Consider the following 18,819-nt stretch of genomic DNA (forward strand, 5'->3'; position numbering starts at 1 on the left):
TGAATATGCATTAGATAAATCTGCATGCAATGGAGAAAGCAGGTGCAAATCTGTCTCATGCATATGCATTGTGGATGTCGTGAAAACTGGCTGAGGGGGTTCCAGGTCAGATTTAAGAAACCCTATTCTAAAGCATTCTTTCTTCTGAAAAATAAAAAAAAGTTTGCTGTTTGCTTCTTGTGGGATTTATACCTTTTGATGTATTTTAAAGTCTTAGAGCATCTATCAGCAATAATAAATGCTGTAGCAATACAATATAAATTTTCTATTTCTTGCACACACTAAGCAATCCCTGAGAATTAGGGTTACCAGATGTCTGGGAAAACCCAGACATGTCCTATTTTTAGAGGACCGTCCAGGTGCCCGGAAGGACTTTCTAAAACCCGGCAGTTTGTCTGGGTTTTGGAAAGCTCCAATTAGCTCTGGCCACATCTGGAGGGCCAAAGCACGCGCAGATGACATCACATACATCCGCGCATGCTCCAGGCCCTCTAGACACAGCCGGAGCTCATCAGGGAAGGTGAGAGGAGGCTTTGTGGGGGCAGAACAGGGCAGGGACATGTGTCCAGGCTCAAAATCTGGTAACCCTACTGCAGGGGTGTCAAAGTCCCTCCTGGAGGGCTGCAATCCAGTCGGGTTTTCAGGATTTCCCCAATGAATATGCATGAGATCTATTTGCATGCAATGCTTTCATTGTATGCTAATAGATCTCATGCATATTCATTGGGGAAATCCTGAAAACCCAACTGGATTGCGGCCCTTGAGGAGGGCCTTTGACACCCCTGCCCTACTGAGAATACATCTGGTAGATATCTATGTCCTTCAGGTCAAGCTATGCTGTTTAGAGAAGGGTGGGGGCAGGAGCCATGGTAATGATATACTCTTTTCACAGATTCATACTGCTGCACTGCAAAACCTGTCTGTTCTGAAAAGCAGGGCTTTTTATTACTTCTTGATGTATCTTGATGTACTGTACTACTATGGCACTGAAGGGAGTTTTCTGGAGCAGTTACTAAGGTAACATTGCATATTTTATTTAATTACATGTTGTGTGAAGAAATATTTGTTTTAAATCTACTACTTAGTAGCTTCATCGCATGCCCTCTAGTTCCAGTATTTTTGGAAAGAGCGAACAAGTGATTCATATCGACCCTTTCCCACTATAGTATGAGTTGGTGGCTCCGTCCATAGTTAAGAGGCATGCCCCTCAGAATACCTTTGTGGGCGATTCTCACAATGGATGCCAGCCTGTTCAGCTGGGGAGGCCATTGCTACGGATGCCCAGTACAGAGACGGTGGTCAGCCTCCCAGAAAAAATGGTCTATCAAAGTCTTCTTCGATAATGCTACAGCAGTAGCATATGCCACTTACCAAGATGGCACCAAGAGTGCGCAGCTGTGCCCACTTATTGTTCCAGTGGGCAGAGCTACACCTACAGCAGCTCTTAGACTTGGGAGAATGGACATTATCTGCAGCAGCGTTCTGGTTCATCATTCTTCGATGGGATCGACCAACTTTCGCTCTGATGGCTGTGGCAAGGAACAAGCTAGACCAGTTCTTCAGTCTAAGATCCGAGCCTGTAATTGAAGGTCTGGATGCCCTAGTTCAGTAGTGGCCAAAGAATGAGCTCTTATATGTGTTTCCTCCATGGTCCACGATAGGGCGAATACTTCACAGAATAGCAAACCACTCGGGGAGAGTGGTCCTCATAGCATTGGATTGGCCACATGGACCTAGTGCATCTTCAGAGGGACCAGTCTCAGACAGCAGGTACAACCCAATCTATCTCAGAACCCAGAGGTCATTGGAGATCCAGACTGCTTTGGTCTTAAGACATGGCTCTTGAATGTGCAGTGTTAGAGCCAAGAAGCCTATGAAGGTCTCTGCTTTACATTAAAGCAGGGGTGTCAAAGTCGGTCCTCGAGGGCCACAATCCAGTCGGGTTTTCAGGATTTCCCCTATGAATATGCATGAGATCTATTTGCATCCACTGCTTTCACTGTATGCTAATAAATCTCATGCATATTCGTTGGGGAAATCCTGAAAAACTGACTGGATTGCGGCCCTCAAGGACTGACTGTGCTATCCCTGTGTTAAGGCATGGGAGATGAAACTTTCAACACTGGTGCACAAAAGAGAAAGTGGAGCCATTTAGTGCTCAGATCTTAGTGGTGCTAGCTTTCCTCCAAGCAGGTCTCGACAAAGATCTCGCAATAGTGTCACTCAAGGTCCAAATGGCGGGTCTCTCATGCTTCAGAGACCATGGAAGCAAAGCTCCCCTGGTTTCTCATCCAGATGTAGCTAGATTCATAAAAGGGGGGCCTTATGGCTCAGACACTAGTAAAATAATAATTTCCGTCATGGAACCTTAACATGGTTTTGCAAGGCCTCAGTCAGACTCCTTATAGACCTGATGGACTGAAGGTTGAAATCGGAGAGCTTTTGCAAAAACTTGCCATCCTGTCAATTAGAACTGGACAGATACCGGATGATTGGAAGATAGCGAACGTCACAACAATTTTCAAAAAAGGATCAAGAGGAGAACTGGGCAACTACAGACCTGCGAGTCTTACGTCTGTCCCTGGAAAGATGGTTGAAGCACTGATTAAAGATAGCATAGTCTGGCACTTGGATACACACGACCTGATGAGAGCCAGTCAACATGGCTTCAGGAAAGGGAAATCATGTTTGACTAATTTACTTCAATTTTTTGAGACCGTGAACAAACAAATTGATAGTGGAGAACCGGTGGACATAATATACTTGGCCTTCCAGAAAGCGTTCAACAAGGTTCCACATGAAAGACTTCTCAGGAAAACTACAAAGCCATGGAATAGAGGGAGATATACTAAGATGGATAGGCAAATGGCTGGAGAACAGAAAGTAGAGAGTGGGCATAAATGGGAAGTTCTCAGACTGGGAGAAAGTGACTAGTGGTGTGCCCCAGGGCTCGGTACTTGAGCCCATCTTATTTAATATTTTCATCAATGACCTAGCAGAAGGAACATCCAGTGAGATCATCAAGTTTGCAGACGACACAAAGCTATGCCGGGCAATCAGATTGCAGAAGGATAGCGAGGAACTCCAGAGTGACTTGTGTCAGTTAGAGAAATGGGTGGAGAAATAGCAGATGAAGTTTAATGTGGAAAAGTGCAAAGTAATGCATTTAGACAGAAAGAACAAGGAACACGAGTATAGAATGTCAGGTGCAACTCTGGGTTAGAGCAAACAAGAAAAGGACCTGGGTGTACTGATAAATAGGACCCTGAAACCGTCGGCACAATGCGCGGCAGTGGCAAAGAAAGCAAATAGAATGTTAGGCATGATAAAGAAAGGAATCACGAGTAGATCAGAGAAAGTTATAATGCCGCTTTATAGGGCAATGGTCAGACCACACTTGGAATACTATGTCCAACATTGGTCTCCCAACCTAAAAGAAGGATATAAAACTGCTAGAGAGGGTGCAAAGACGAGCAACAAAACTAAAAAAAGGTATGGAGAACTTGGAATACGAGGAACGACTTAAGAGACTGGGATTGTTCTCCCTTGAGAAAAGGAGACTGTGAAGGGATAAGATCCAGACTTTCAAAATACTGAAAGGAATCGACAAAATAGAGCAGGAAAATAAATTATTTACAATGTCCAATGTGACACGGCAAGAGGACATGGACTGAAGCTAAGGGGGAACAAGTCCAAGACAAATATCAGGAAGTTCTGCTTCACGCAGCAGTGGTGGACACCTGGAATGCTCTCCTAGAGGAGGTTATTGTGGAATCCACCGTTCTAGGATTTAAAAGCAAACTAGATGCACATCTCCTTATGAGAGGCATAGAGGGATATGGGTGACTAAAATTACACCAGGTGTACACCTGGCTGGGCCTCCGCGTGTGCGGATCGCCGGACTTGATGGACCAAAGGTCTGATCTGGAGATGGCAGTTCTTATGTTCTTATTTGAGTGGATCTTACATCAAGACAGACAGTTTTCCTTATGGCCATTAGGTCAGTGAGATGAGTCTCAGAGCAGGAGGCCCTGTCATGTAGGGAACCCTTCCTCAAGAACATGGCGGCGGGAGTTTCCTTGAGCACAGTCCTGTCCTTTTTGCCAAAGTTTGTTTCAGCATTTCATATCAAAGAGGTAAGATTGCCAGTGTTCCAGACCACAGGGTCAAAAAAAGAAAGAAGGATCGGATTTTGAGGAAGCTGGATGTGAAGAGAGTCTTCTTACTTTATCTGAAGGTCACTAATGAGATCTGACTGTTGGACCATCTATTTGTGTTTAGTCAGGGTAGACATGGTAGACCAGCGCCTAAGGCTACCATCTCATGATGGATACAGATGGCCATCTTATCAGCATACATTGCAAGCAATTGCCGGTCTCCTTGAAAGCACATTCCACAAGAAGCATGACTTTTCCGTGGGCGAAAGCTTGGGCAATTTCACCTGGCGAGATTTATAGGGGAGTGACTTGGTCCACTCTGCACATGTTCTCCAAGTTCTACGTGGCAGCATGGGAGGACACCATCTTTGGGTCTTCAGTGTTATGAGCTGGCACAGAAGTCCTGCCCTAGATTTCTGGGACTGTTTTTGTACATGCCTACTATTCAGAGTTGCATACCTATTGCACCAGAAAGAGAGATTAGGTTTTACCTTGCTAATATCTTTTCTAGTAGGTAGATTATCATTCTGGAACCCCACCCTGTCAGTTATACCCTACTGTCCAGAATGACACATCTATCTACTAGAATAGATATTAGCAAGTTAAGAACCTAAGAACATAAGCAGTGCCTCTGCCGGGTCAGACCACAGGTCCATCCTGCCCAGCAGTCCGCTCCCGCGGCGGCCCAAAAACAGGTCAAGACTTGTCTGAATCATCAGAAGGGGCTCCCTTGCCACCTTGGTTTCTCATTTAAGTCCTGCCTTCCTATTGAAGTCCTAGCTCTCCGGTCTTGCACATGCACGACCAGGTTGGTTTACTCATTTCCTGGTTAACTTCCTATACTTGTGTTACATCCCAGCTCCTCCCTCAGTATCCCACGATCCCTTTATCCCTCAGGAATCCATCCAATCCCTGTTTGAATCCTTGTACCGTACTCTGCCTGATCACTTCCTCCGGTAGCGCATTCCAAGTGTCCACAACCCTTTGGGTGAAAAAAAACTTCCTTGCATTTGTTTTGAACCTGTCTCCCTTCAGTTTCTCAGAATGCCCCCTTGTATTTGCTGTCCCCTTCAGTCTGAAGAATCTGTCCCTATCCACCCTCTCTATGCCCCTCATGATCTTGAAGGTCTCTATCATATCTCCCCTGAGCCTCCTTTTCTCCAGAGAGAATAGCCCCAGCCTATCCAGCCTCTCGGCGTATGAGCAGTGTTCCAGCCCTTTTACCATTTTCGTTGCTCTCCTTTGGACTCTCTCAAGTACCGCCATGTCCTTCTTGAGGTGCGGCGACCAATACTGAACGCAGTATTCCAGATGTGGACGCACCATCGCTCGATACAATGGCATGATGACTTCCCGTGTTCTGGTTGCTATGCCCTTCTTTATGATGCCCAGCATCCTGTTGGCTTTTTTCGAGGCTGCAGCGCACTGTGCAGATGGCTTCAGTGATGCATCCACCAGCACACCCAAGTCTCTCTCGAGTCTGCTGTCTCCCAACAATACCCCCCCTAATTTGTAGCTGAACAACGGGTTCTTTTTCCCTATATGCATGACTTTGCATTTGTCCACGTTGAAGCGCATTTGCCATTTGTTTGCCCAGTCTTCCAGCTTGTCCAGGTCCCTTTGTAGGTCCTCACACTCCTCCCTGGTCCTAACTCTGCCGCACAGTTTGGTATCGTCTGCGAATTTTATAACCTCACACTTTGCCTCCTTTTCCAGGTCATTGATGAATATGTTAAAGAGTAAAGGCCCCAGCACCGATCCCTGTGGCACACCGCTCATGACTCCCCGCCAGTCAGAATATTGACCCTTTACTCCAACCCTCTGCAGTCTACCCGACAGCCAGTGCTTGATCCATCTGTGCACATCCCCTCCCACCCCGTGGTTCCACAGCTTCTTAAGTAGCCTTTCATGTGGCACCTTGTCGAAAGCCTTTTGAAAGTCGAGGTAAATGATGTCTATGGGCTCCCCATTGTCTACCCGACTGCTTATTCCCTCAAAGAAGTACAGAAGGTTCGTTAGGCACGACTTTCCCTTACAGAATCCGTGCTGGCTTGTTCTCAGTAGGCCATTCCTCTCGATGTGCTCGCAAATGCCGTCCTTGATCATAGCTTCCACCATCTTCCCTATAATTGAAGTCAGGCTCACCGGCCTGTAGTTCCCGGGGTCACCCCTCGATCCCTTCTTGAAGATCAGTGTGACATTTGCCAATTTCCAGTCCTCTGGCACCTCACCAGTTTTCAAGGATAGGTTGCAAACATGTTGGATTGTGCCCGCTATTTCCTGTCTTAGTTCCTTCAGAACCCTTGGGTGGATCCCGTCCGGGCCCGGTGATTTGCCGCATTTTAACCTGTCTATCTGTTTGAGGACATCCTCCCTACTTACCTCTATGTGCTCTAATTTTTCAGCCTGTTCCCCACTCATGAGCTCCTCTGAGTCTGGTATATTAGATGTGTCTTCGCTCGTGAAAACCGACGAGAAGAACGTGTTCAACCTCTCAGCTACCTCTTTATCCTCCTTAATCACTCCCTTCCTGTCCCCATCGTCCAACGGCCCTACCTCCTCTCTCGCTGGTTGCTTCCCCTTAACGTAACTGAAGAATGCCTTGAAGTTTTTCGCCTCCTTGGCCAGCCCCTCTTCGTATTTCCCTTTTGTTTTTCTAACCTCCCGGTGGCATTCCTTTTGGCATTTCCTGTGCGCCTGGTGATTTTCCTCTGTTGGGTCCTTTTTCCATCTCCGGAAAGATACTTTTTTGTCCTTTATCGCCCTCTTTACTTCTATTGACATCCAAACTGGGTCCTTTGATCGCTTGTTCTTGCAGCCTTTCCTGAAATTGGGGACGTACATTCTCTGTGCTTCCTGCAGGGTGTCCCTGAATAGGGTCCAGGCGCTTCCCACAGTCTCCATCCTAAAGATGTTTCTGAGCTTCCTCCCCACCATTTCCCTCATAGCAACGTAATTCCCTTTCTTGAAGTTCAGCGCAGTTGTTGCGGTCCTCCTTACTATGGGTGTCTCTCTTTCTAATGTGAATCTGATCGTGTTGTGATCACTGTTGCCTAGTGGTCCTCCCACTTCAATCCCTCTTGCAGGCCCCCCTAATCCGTTTAGGATGAGGTCAAGAGTAGTACCCCCTCGCGTCGGTTCTTTGACTAGTTGCTCCATGAAGCAGTCCTTCACAGCTTCTACAAATCCTGTCTCCCTAGTGCAGTTGGAGTGACCCGTACTCCAGTCTATTCCCGGGTAGTTGAAGTCCCCCATCACTGTTACACTTCCAGTCCTGCACTCCTGTCTCAATTCCGCTTCCAAGTCGTGTCCGACTCCCTCTGGCGTACCAGGTGGTCGATAGTACAGCCCCAGTTTTATGCCCGCACCCTTGTTTCCCGGTAATTTGACCCACAGCGATTCCAGCCCCTCTGCCTTCGTTGCCATATCCATCCCGACCGAGTGGATAGATTCCTTTATATATAGTGCTATGCCTCCCCCCCTTTTTGTGGGTCCTGTCCCTCCTATAGAGCTTGTACCCCGGCAGCACTATATCCCATTGATTTTCCTCTGTCCACCAGGTTTCTACAATTCCAATTATATCCAGGTCCTCCCCCTTGGCGACGACTTCTAGTTCACCCATCTTGGCCGTGAGGCTTCTTGCATTTGTGTATAAGCACCGCAGGTCCCGTCGTTTTTCTTCCACCTCTGCATTTACCTGGTCCACTTGCCCTTGGATTTCTGGCAGTTTTCCCGCTCTCTGTGTTTCTGCTTTACCCTCAGCCTTTACCCTCTTAGCTTTCAGCTTCCCCACATTCCTGCCACCCCACTTTCCCGCTTTTCCTCTGGGATTTCTAGCCCTACCGGCCCCCTCCTGGGCTGTCATCCCTTGAGCCTCTGTTTGATCCCCCTCGCCTTGTGGTACCTCTATATTACCCTCGGCTTTCGCCCTTATGCCACCCAGTCCCCCTGTGTCCCCATGCCCCTTAGTCTTCTCCCAGCAAGCTCCCTTTACCTGATGTTTCCCTCGCTGTCTGATTTGTAGATCTTCCGGTCCCTCTGTTTCCTCCCTGCAGTCAGCCCGTTCAGCATCTGTTCTGGATGCTGTTGTCCAAAGCGTCAACATCAGATCAGCTGTCGGCTTTCCCCCTCTCTTCAGTTTAAAGCCCTCTCGATCTCCTTCCTCAAATTGGTTGCCAGTAGTCTGGTTCCCGCTGTGCTCAGGTGCAGGCCGTCCCTCCGGTAGAGCTTGCTCTTTCCCCAGAAGGACGTCCAGTTCCTCACAATCTCCTCAACCATGCATTCACAGCTTGGAGGTCTTCCTGCCTCTGCATCTGCTCTCGGTACAGGCAGGATCTCCGAGAATGCTATCCTCCGTGTGCTCCGCTTCAGCTTTCGTCCCAGGACCCTGAACTGGTCAGTCAGTGCGCCCATGCTGAAGTTCCTCCGGCTCACATCGTTTGTTCCGACGTGGATTATTACCGCAGTCTCCTCTGTCTCTGCTCTGTCCAGGATCCTTTCGATCCTATCAGTGATGTCTCGTGTCTTGGCCCCTGGGAGACAAGTCACTAGCCGGTCCTCCCTTCCTCCAGCTACGTGACTGTCTACCTCTCTCAAGATCGAGTCTCCCACCACAATAGCAGACTTCCCTTTCCTCAGCAACCTCCTCTGCCTCAGGTCCGTGTCCTCGGTGTAGTGTGGTGTCTCTCCCTCGGGGTCCTGGTGAGTCGCGGTCTCCTCCTCTTGCGTTGTCCCTCCGCTAGGTCCTTCCCCGGTATCGCCTTGTGGATCCTGGGTCTCATCTACCGACATCCGTCTGTGCTGCTGCTGCTGATCCCGTTCCTCCACCGTCCTATAGGCCTCCTCAATGAATCTCTCGAGGTCCCTCACCTGGTCCACAATGGGACCTGCTCCGTCTGTGTTCTGGGTAGACCAGCTTGTCTCCTCTGTGGTGCGCAGTTCCTCCAGTCCCTCTAGCTCCTGGACCCAGACCCTCAATCTGCCGACCTCCATCCTCAGGCTTTCCAGTTCCTGACACCGACTGCATATGTACTCCCGCCTTCCCAAAGGGAGGTAGTCGTACATATTGCACTCTGTGCAGTATACCGGAAAGTACCTCTGGGATCCTGGGTCCTCCATCGCTAATCTTTTTTTCACAGCCTTTACCTTCTGCCATTAAGGTACAATAACTAACTTAAAACATAACCATGGAATCTGAAGAAAGGAACAGTAGCTGGTGGATTGGGTATGTGTGAGAAAAATCAGCCACTGCTAAAGTGATTCTTATTAGCACATGTGTAACATGAATGTAAAAGGAGACTATTGGGAGAAATTAAGTTACATAAGGCAAAGCAACCAAATGAAAAACAAAGCAATTTTTCACTTCTGCTATTAAACAAATAAAAATGATTTATTCGAACTAACAAAATTTTCACCTTATACAGTACTAACTAGTTCATATAATGCTATTGAAGGACTGATGCTTGCTATCCGACATCTTTCTGGAATAGTTTCAGAAGTGTTACAACCAATAGCTAAGTAATACAAATTTCTCTCCTACTGAAGTTTCAAACATCAAAAGCATATCCTTTCACTCCTACTAATGCAGGAATAGCCAATGGTGATGGGGCTTAAAAACTGATATAGGATTATCATCATGAGCCTTGTGTTGTCCCACGGGCAAAGTTTTAACTGATTGTATATGCTGAAAATGTAGGCAGGAGTAATACTCAAGTGTGTGATCATGGCAGCTTGTAGTCTATATTACAGCCAATGCCTTGGATTTAGCATTGTGGGTCCTCATATCAAAATAGCACTCAGATGTCAAGCACAGCCCGAAACATTTAGCCCAGAAGTAATACAGACAGCACATATGAGCTTTAAGGTGATATAACACCCAAGTATTGCCAACTTACCTTTCCAAAGCATTGTAGGCTCCTGTAGCTGATCCTGGATTGATGTAAAATTTGTTTTCATGTTCAAATGCCTCAAATTTGTGTGTATGTCCTGAGATAAGAATGTCCACATCCAGCTGTCTCTGTAGCAAAGCTAGGCTGGCCATATCACCCCAAGGAATAACCTGATGCCCATGGATTAAACCAATTCTGAACTGGCCAACAGTGACAACTTTCTGTTCTGGATAATTGAGATTCTAGAAAGAAGATTCAACAGATATTGTTCAAGATTTACAGCAACAGAAAACCAATTTGTCCTATCTTGGAAAGCAGAACATTCAATTTTCCAAAAATCCATACCAGACATTTCACTGCAAACAGGTATTGTATCCTTGTGTGCTGATGATACCCCCCCCAAGTTCACCCCACCCCCCAGACCCCCCAACCTGTTTTCATTGGCCAGATGGACGGTTCTTGCCTGCGTCCGGCCAGAAGGCCCACCTTCGAAGGAATGGCAGGCCTACCCCTTCCCAGTGTATCTTGGGATGCACCTGGGAGGGGCCTAAGGGCCCGATTGGCCCAGGTGCTAAAGGCCCCTCCTGTAGACACCTGAGCCAACTGGAATGTTAGGCCCATCTCCCAGTGCATTCTGGGATGCACTGGGAGTAGTCTAAGATTCCGACTGGCCAGATCCCTTAGGCTACCCCCATAGGAGAGGCCTAGGGGATCTGGCCAATTGGAATCTTAGGTCAAGATGCTCCATAAAGTTGCAGTCCCACCATTCCTTTGAAGGCAGGCCTGCCAGCCAGACGCTGGCAGCACCTATCCGTCCGTCAAAAACAGGTTGGGGGGTGTCAGCAGGAGGGACTGGGCATCCCTCCTGCCTCCGCTCATTGGGAGGAAAAAGAAGGGATTGTGCATCCCTCCTGCCAGGGAACATTGGGGTGGGTTCAGAGGTACTGGACATCCCTCCTGCCGGTAGTTTTCGTGGGGGGTGGGGTCAGGTTGCTGCTAAACTTATCGCAGCAGGGAGATCCCTTGCTGCAATAAGCTCAGCAGCAACCTGATTCTCTAACCAGCGCCTGTAACATGGATGTCGGTTAGAGAATAGTATTCTTAGGCAGGCTTAGGCATGATTCTCTAAAGGACCCCATGTGTAATTCTCAAAAGCCGCATAGGAGGCCTTAGGCTCCTCCCTATGCATCAGATGATGCGCTGGGGTGTGGCCTAAGGCTGCTATTGTGTAGCAGCTGGCAGCAGCAAGAGGCCTTTGCACTTCCTCCTGCTCCCAAAGAGGATCGAGACCTAAGGAGCAGGAGGGGCTGGGCACCCCTCCTGCTCCTGAAGATGGATCCTGGGTGCCTATAGAGCAGGAAGGTCCGGGCACCCCTCCTGCTCCCAAATTCGTAAGGTACGTGGGGCAGATGGGCAGGGCCCGGCTGGGATGGGCCGGTCGTACGTCCTGTGGGGCCAGTCGGGAGTGTGGCGCTTGAGCCGGTGGGGCTTGTGGCAGGAGGGAGGTCAACTGAGCACATTTGCAATCCCTGCCCACAAATGGGGGTGTTCCTCTGATCGCCCCCATTTGAATATGACTGATTTGTGAATCAGTCTGACCTGCCATGTGGCCCATAGGTATAAATAAGGATGTCCAGCGTTTAGTGTGTGGTGCAGGGGTTAGAGCTACAGCCTCAGCTCCCTAAGGTTGTGGGTTCAAATCCCGCACTGCTCCTTGTGACCCTGGGCATGTCACTTAATCCCCATTGCCCCAGGTACGTTAGATAGAGTGAGAGCCCACTGGGACAGTTAGGGAAAAATGCTTGAGTACCTGAATAATTTGTAATCCGCATAGAATTGTAGGATATTCTGAATATAAATTATTTTAAAAAAGCATGGGCTTAGCTTTAGTAAAATGACCCCTAAAACACAAACATGTATATATGGCTGTTTTGGATGGCATTAGTGTGGGCCTAAAAATAAACTTGCATTCCCCAGTTCAGAAGGGGAGTGTAGGTATAGTCCAAACAGATTGATGTTGGAAATTAAGCAATGTTACTTACCGTAACAGTTGTTATCCAGGGACAGCAGGCAGCTATTCTCACTAGTGGGTGATGTCATCAGACAGAGCCCCGGTACGGACGTCTCACAAGCACGTGTTGCTTGTAGAAACTTAAAGTTTCTAGATGCCCGCACCGCGCATGCGCCGGTGCCTTCCTACCCGGAGATCCGGGCGTGTCTCCTCAGTTCAGGTAGCTAGCCTGAGAAGCCAACCCAGGGGAGGTGGGTGGGACGTGAGAATAGCTGCCTGCTGTCCCTGGATAACAACTGTTACGGTAAGTAACATTGCTTTTATCCCAGGACAAGCAGGCAGGTATTCTCACTAGTGGGTGACCTCCAAGCTAACCTCAGTGGGATGGAGGGGGAGTTGGCGACTTAAGAGAATAAATTTTTCAACACTGTTTGGCCAAACTGTCCATCCCGTCTGGAGAGAGTATCCAGACAATAATGTGAGGTGAATGTGTGAACCGAGGACCAAGTGGCAGCCTTACAAATCTCCTCGATTGGTGTTGATCTGAGGAATGCTACCGAGGCTGCCATTGCTCTGACCTTATGGGCTGTGACCTTACAAGGGAGTGATAATCCAGCCTGGGCATAGCAGAAAGAGATACAAGCCGCCATCCAATTAGAGATGGTGCGCTTTGATACGGGTCTTCCCAACTTATTAGGGTCGAAGGAGACAAAAAGTTGAGGAGTGGTTCTGTGTGGCTTGGTGCGATCCAGGTAGAAAGCCAAAGCACGTTTACAGTCTAGAGTGTGAAGGGCCGATTCTCCGTGGTGAGAATGGGGCTTAGGAAAGAATACTGGAAGTACAATGGATTGGTTGAGATGAAATTCGGAGACCACCTTAGGCAGGAATTTCGGGTGAGTGCGGAGGACCACCTTGTCATGATGGAATACTGTGAATGGTGGGTCCGTCATCAATGCCTGGAGTTCGCTGACTCTGCGAGCGGACGTAAGGGCTACAAGAAAAAGCACTTTCCAGGTGAGATACTTGAGAGGGGCCCTGTTGAGTGGTTCAAACGGGGGCTTCATGAGACGGGAAAGGACTACATTGAGGTCCCAAACTACTGGGGGTGGTTTGAGAGGAGGGTTAACATGGAAGAGTCCTTTCATAAATCTGGCGACCACCGGATGGGCCGAGAGGGGTTTCCCTTGTAGGGGCTGGTGGAACGCCGCAATAGCGCTCAGGTGGACTCGTATGGATGTAGACTTGAGCCCAGATTGAGATAGGTGTAGGAGATAGTCCAGCACGGAGGATAAGGAAGCTCGCTGAGGTTCCTTTAATTTAGAAACACACCATGAGGAGAATCTAGTCCATTTCTGGGAGTAGCATTGTCGAGTGGCGGGCTTCCTGGAAGCCTCCAAGACCTCCCTCACTTCTTGTGAGAATTGGTGAGGGGTTACGTTGAGAGGAACCAAGCTGTCAGGTGGAGAGACTGCAGGTTGGGATGAAGCAGTGATCCTTGATGTTGAGTAAGTAGTGAAGGAAACACTGGAAGTGGTACTGGTTCCCTGCTGCTGAGTTGAAGTAGGAGGGAGAACCAAGGTTGTCTGGGCAACCGAGGAGCTATTAGAATCATGGTAGCCCGTTCGAGTTTCAGCTTGACCAGAGTCTTCTGGATCAGCGGGAATGGTGGGAACGCATATAGAAATCGTTTCCCCCAGTTCAGTAGAAAAGCATCTGCCTCGAGGCGATGGGGAGTGTAGATCCTGGAGCAAAACTGAGGCAGTTTGGAGTTGTGGGGAGCCGCAAAGAGGTCTATCTGAGGCGTCCCCCACTGTGTGAAGATTTGGTGAAGGGGGCTGGAATGGAGAGTCCATTCGTGCGGTTGTAGCAGACGACTTAGTTTGTCTGCTAAGACGTTGTTCTCCCCCTGAATGTAGACAGCTCTGAGGAAGGCGTTGTGGCGCACCGCCCAGTCCCAGACTCGTAGAGCTTCCTGGCAAAGGAGGGCCGAGCCCGTGCCTCCTTGCTTGTTGATATAATACATGGCGGCCTGATTGTCTGTGCGAATGAGGATCGGGTACTGCGGTCCCTGGATTTGCGCAGGCTCTTGCTGCAGTATTTGGAGGTTACCAACAAGTTTCATCTCTCGGATCACCTGTTTGTCCTGGAGGGTCCTTCACGCCTTCACCATGTCGTGAAGTAGGTGTTGGAAAGCTTGGAGCGCATTGAAGATGGCTCTGAGCTCCAGTAGATTGATTTGATGTAATCTTTCCGCACTGGTCCAGAATCCTTGGGTGCGGAGACCATCCAGGTGGGCCCCCCATGCATAGTTCGACGAATCGGTTGTGAGAACTTTCTGATGGGGGGGAGAGTGCAACAGCAAACCTCTGGATAGATTCGAAGAGGTCATCCACCAAAGTAGAGACTGCCGAAGAGCAGGTGTGACTACGATGTGTTTGGTTAGTGGATCGGACGTCTGATTCCACTGTGATGCCAGGGTCCACTGGGGGATCCTGAGATGGAGTCTGGCAAAGGGTGTCACATGTACTGTGGAGGCCATGTGGCCCAGGAGCACCATCAGTTGTCTCGCCGGTAGGGTTTGGCGAGTAGACACCGACTGGCAGAGATGAAGAAGAGACTCCATGCGTTGTAGAGGCAGGAATGCTCGGAGTCGAGTGGTGTCCAGGACCGCTCCGATGAAGGGGAGGGACTGGGTGGGTTGTAGATGAGACTTGGAAAAGTTGATCTCGAAGCCCAAATTCTGGAGGAAGTAGGCTGTAGCCAAGACCGCCGAAGTGACCTCTGGGGCTGACGGGGCCTTGATGAGCCAGTCGTCGAGGTATGGGAACACCTGTAGACCCCTGTCCCGGAGTGCCGCGGCCACTACCACCAGGCACTTTGTGAAGACTCTGGGGGACGAAGAGAGGCCGAATGGTAGCACTCGATACTGTAGGTGCAGATTTCCCACCCGAAATCTGAGGAACTTTCGGGAGGCCGAGTGAATGGGGATGTGAGTGTAGGCCTCCTTGAGATCCAGGGAGCATAACCAGTCGTTCTGCTCGAGGAGGGGGTATAGAGAAGCCAAAGTCAGCATGCGAAACTTCTCTTTGACCAGAAACTTGTTGAGGGCCCGAAGGTCTAAAATGGGTCGCAGGTCGCCCGTTTTCTTCGGGACGAGGAAGTACCGGGAGTAAAACCCTCGGTTCAATTGGTCTGACGGGACCGGCTCGACAGCCCGAAGCTGAAGTAAGGTTTGGACTTCCTGAAGAAGAAGGGCGGTCTGTGTCGAGCTTGAAGGATACTCTCTTGGAGGATGGTCCGGGGGGACCCGATGGAAGTGAAGAGAGTATCCTTCTCTTATGATGGTAAGGACCCATAGGTCCGTGGTTATGGCCTCCCATCGATGGTAAAAAAGATGGAGGCGGCCCCCTATGGGAGAGGCTGAGGGGTGCAGAACGGTGTCGGTTATGCTCCCAGGAGGGGAGTCAAAAGGGCTGGGGAGCCTTAGGTGCAGCCGGTGGCTGAGGTTTTTGCTGAGACTTCTGGGGAGGTTGTCTCTTCGCAGGTTGTCTCGCAGCAGGCGTTTGTCTTGGCATGTAACGCCGCTGGTAAATCAGGGGTGGCCTGGAAGGTCGAGACTGTTGAGGTTTGGGTTTGGGCCGCAGGATGGATTGAAAAGATTTTTCGTGATCCGACAGCTTCTTGGTAACAGTTTCGATAGACTCATCGAACAGGTCAGCTCCCGCACATGGTACGTTGGCGAGTCTGTCCTGGAGGTTGGGGTCCATATCGATTGTACGGAGCCATGCCAGGCGACGCATGGCTACCGCGCTTGCGGCAGCCCGTGCCGAGAGTTCGAATGCATCGAAGGAGGATTGCATCAGCTGGAGGCGTAATTGGGAGAGGGAGGCCACCACTTCCTCGAACTCGAATCGAGCTTGGGTGTCTATGAACGGAGTGAACTTGCGGAGCACCGGCAAGAAGAACTCCAGATAGGAAGAGAAAAAGAAATTGTAGTTCAGCACCCGTGACGCCATCATGGAGTTTTGATAGAATTTTCTACCAAATTTGTCCATCGTTCTCCCCTCTCGGCCCGGCGGTACAGAGGCGTAGACCTGAGAGGGATGAGAGCGTTTAAGAGAGGACTCGACCAGCAGGGATTGGTGGGAGAGTTGAGGGCCCTCAAACCCTTTATGGTGCACGATGCGGTATCGAGCATCGAGTTTGCTGGGAATCGCCGGTATGGAGTACGGTGTTTCGAAACACTGCATGAAGGTCTGATCCAGTAATTTATGCAGAGGGAGCCGAAGCGACTCCGTTGGAGGGTTAGGTAAATGCATGGTGTCCAGATACTCTTTGGAGTATCGGGAGCCCGTGTCAAGGGTCACATCCAGATCATCCGCCATTTGTCGGAGGAATGATGAGAAAGACAATTGATCCGCCAGCGTCGGTCTGTGAGACGGGCTGGAGGAGGAAGAGGCCTCCGGGTCCATGGACATCGGGGAGTGGCAAGGAGAATCGGGTACGGGTGTTTCCTCGTACTCCGGTCCCTCCGGAGGGGACACCTCTGATGAGGAGTATCCCATACGTTGCAGTTTTTTCTGCGGTGACACCTCCGAATGGCGTGAAGAGTGCCAGGATGAGTGTCTTGATCGGTGCCCGTCTCGGTGGCGGGACGGGGATCGGGATCGTCTGTGCATCGCATGGTCTCCCGAGGCCCCCAAGTGGTGGATAGGGCTGGAAGCGGTGGATCGCAACTGGGGTTGCGATGCGGATTCTTGCGATGCTACCCAAGTCTGGTAAGGAGTGCGGAAGAACTCTTCCTGACTATGCCCAGGGCTTTGAGTATCGATCGGAGGTCTGGTCCCATGTTGGCGCGGAGGCGTAATGGGCTCTAATGGCGGCATATCGGTAAGCGAGGCTTGCCGCATGGGCATCGCCGCCCTCCCCCGTTCGTCCTCGTCGGTTTTCGAGGTCGAACGCCGTGGGGGAGGGGGAGGGGGCGGACCGCCCCTTTGGACCGGTACCGGGAGGTCACCCTGTATGGCAGCGATGAGTCCGGGTCCGATGGTCTGCATGAGCTCAACGAATTGAGCTTCCAGCATGGACCGTAGCGAAGCCGATAAGGAGGGACCCGCACCGAAAGGGGGTCCTCCTGCACGGTCATCGTGTTCCTTCGAGGTCGAGTGCTTCTGCTTAGTAGCTTTCGGCACTTTGATGACCACTGGTGGTACTGTGGAAGGAAGAGGTACCTGAACCGAGGAGACCGGGGCAGGCACCGACGTCGAGCTCGTGGATGTTGTCGGGATAAACGATGCCGGTTTCACCACACTCGATGCAGGGGGGGTCGATACCGGTTTCGCCCGAACCGGGGAGGTATCAGATGAAGTGGAGGCTGAAGGATCCTTAGCTGCGTCCATCTTGAACATCGATTCCCACAATAGGCAACGCCGTTTGAATGAGCGTGCCGTAAGGGTAGAGCAAGGCCTGCACGATTTCGGAATGTGGTCAGGACCCAAACACTGCAAACAGCGTCGGTGAGGGTCCGTGAGTGAAATCGCGCGTTGGCACTTGCTGCACTTTTTAAACCCGGTGATTGGCCGGGACATAGGCCGGAAAATCTCCGCCGCGAGGTCGAAGCCTGTAGGCCTGAGCCACGTGGCCGGCCCGTTCGACCCGCCGGAGGAAATAATCTTCTTTTTTTTTTTTTTAAACTGAAAAAGAAATGTACTGTTAATTGTAATTAAAAGAAAGCGAAAACGCGGACAAGGAAGGCAAATTTAACTGAATTCAGCTAGCGCATGATGAAGTTGAACTTCTCAGCTCCGCGGAAAGAAAAGAACTGAGGAGACACGCCCGGCTCTCCGGGCGGGAAGGCACCGGCGCATGCGCGGTGCGGGCATCTAGAAACTTTTAAGTTTCTACAAGCAACACGTGCTTGTGAGACGTCCGTACCGGGGCTCTGTCTGATGACATCACCCACTAGTGAGAATACCTGCCTGCTTGTCCTGGGATAACACTTGTTACCTGGGACATCTAGGTTTAAGAACAATGCTTATACTGAGCATCACTCCGCTGGAGGGATTTGGGAAAGTTGCCCTCTTAATTCCCCAAAGGTTTATGTCCCTTAACCCTCTAAAAAGAAAACTGGTAAAGGATACAGTGTTCTGTGACAGCTTTGGGGAAATACGTGTATGTTTCTAAAATTGCTGACATGGGGGGGAAATTCTCAACATTGACTACTATTAAGATGTGTTATTTTAGTGTTAACAGGCAAACAAAAACAGTGGAGATATCCAGAAACTCAGGTGTGCTTTGTAATTAAAACACTCTACTTTATTAATGACTCAGCACACACGTGTTTCAGCCCCAAACAGCCTGCCTCAGAAGTCTTATTGCAAAACACAATGTATGTTGTGCTTCGAAGAGGCACGTGTATTCTTTTCTTCAAAAGTGCCTTTTATGCTGACTAAATGACTAAAGTGACCTCCCACATTGTTTATTCATGGGTTGTCCAAAGATACAGAGCAAACATTTAGCCACATGTTTATTCACCCCTTCAAAGTAGTCAAGCAAATTGGTGAGGCAATATCTTACTCAGCTGAACCCATGCTGGCTCTGTCCCATTAAATCATGTTTGTGCTAGAGATGGGAATGAACAAAGTGAGCTCCCAGCAAACAGAATTCCCAGGCTTTAGAATCTGTTGAAATTCGGAAGGTTTGTTCCCTACTCTTGACTTGCTTTCCTTGATAACCCAAACCTACCCCACTCCTCCCGTCTCCT

At 49.7% G+C, this 18,819-nt stretch overlaps 1 protein-coding gene across 4 annotated transcripts in view; it reads right to left on the bottom strand.

The window, feature by feature from the left end:
• VPS29 (VPS29 retromer complex component) overlaps positions 1-18,819 on the bottom strand; it is a 50,753-nt gene that overhangs the window by 1,077 nt on the left and 30,857 nt on the right. For all 4 annotated transcript variants that reach the window (XM_033954372.1, XM_033954373.1, XM_033954371.1 and 1 more), the window contains one exon: positions 10,052-10,287. In XM_033954372.1, coding sequence (XP_033810263.1) covers positions 10,052-10,287 — 236 coding nt within the window. The remainder of the gene's footprint in view (positions 1-10,051; positions 10,288-18,819) is intronic.

This window comes from Geotrypetes seraphini, chromosome 8 (assembly GCF_902459505.1).
Source record: "Geotrypetes seraphini chromosome 8, aGeoSer1.1, whole genome shotgun sequence".
NCBI classification, from domain to species: domain Eukaryota; kingdom Metazoa; phylum Chordata; class Amphibia; order Gymnophiona; family Dermophiidae; genus Geotrypetes; species Geotrypetes seraphini.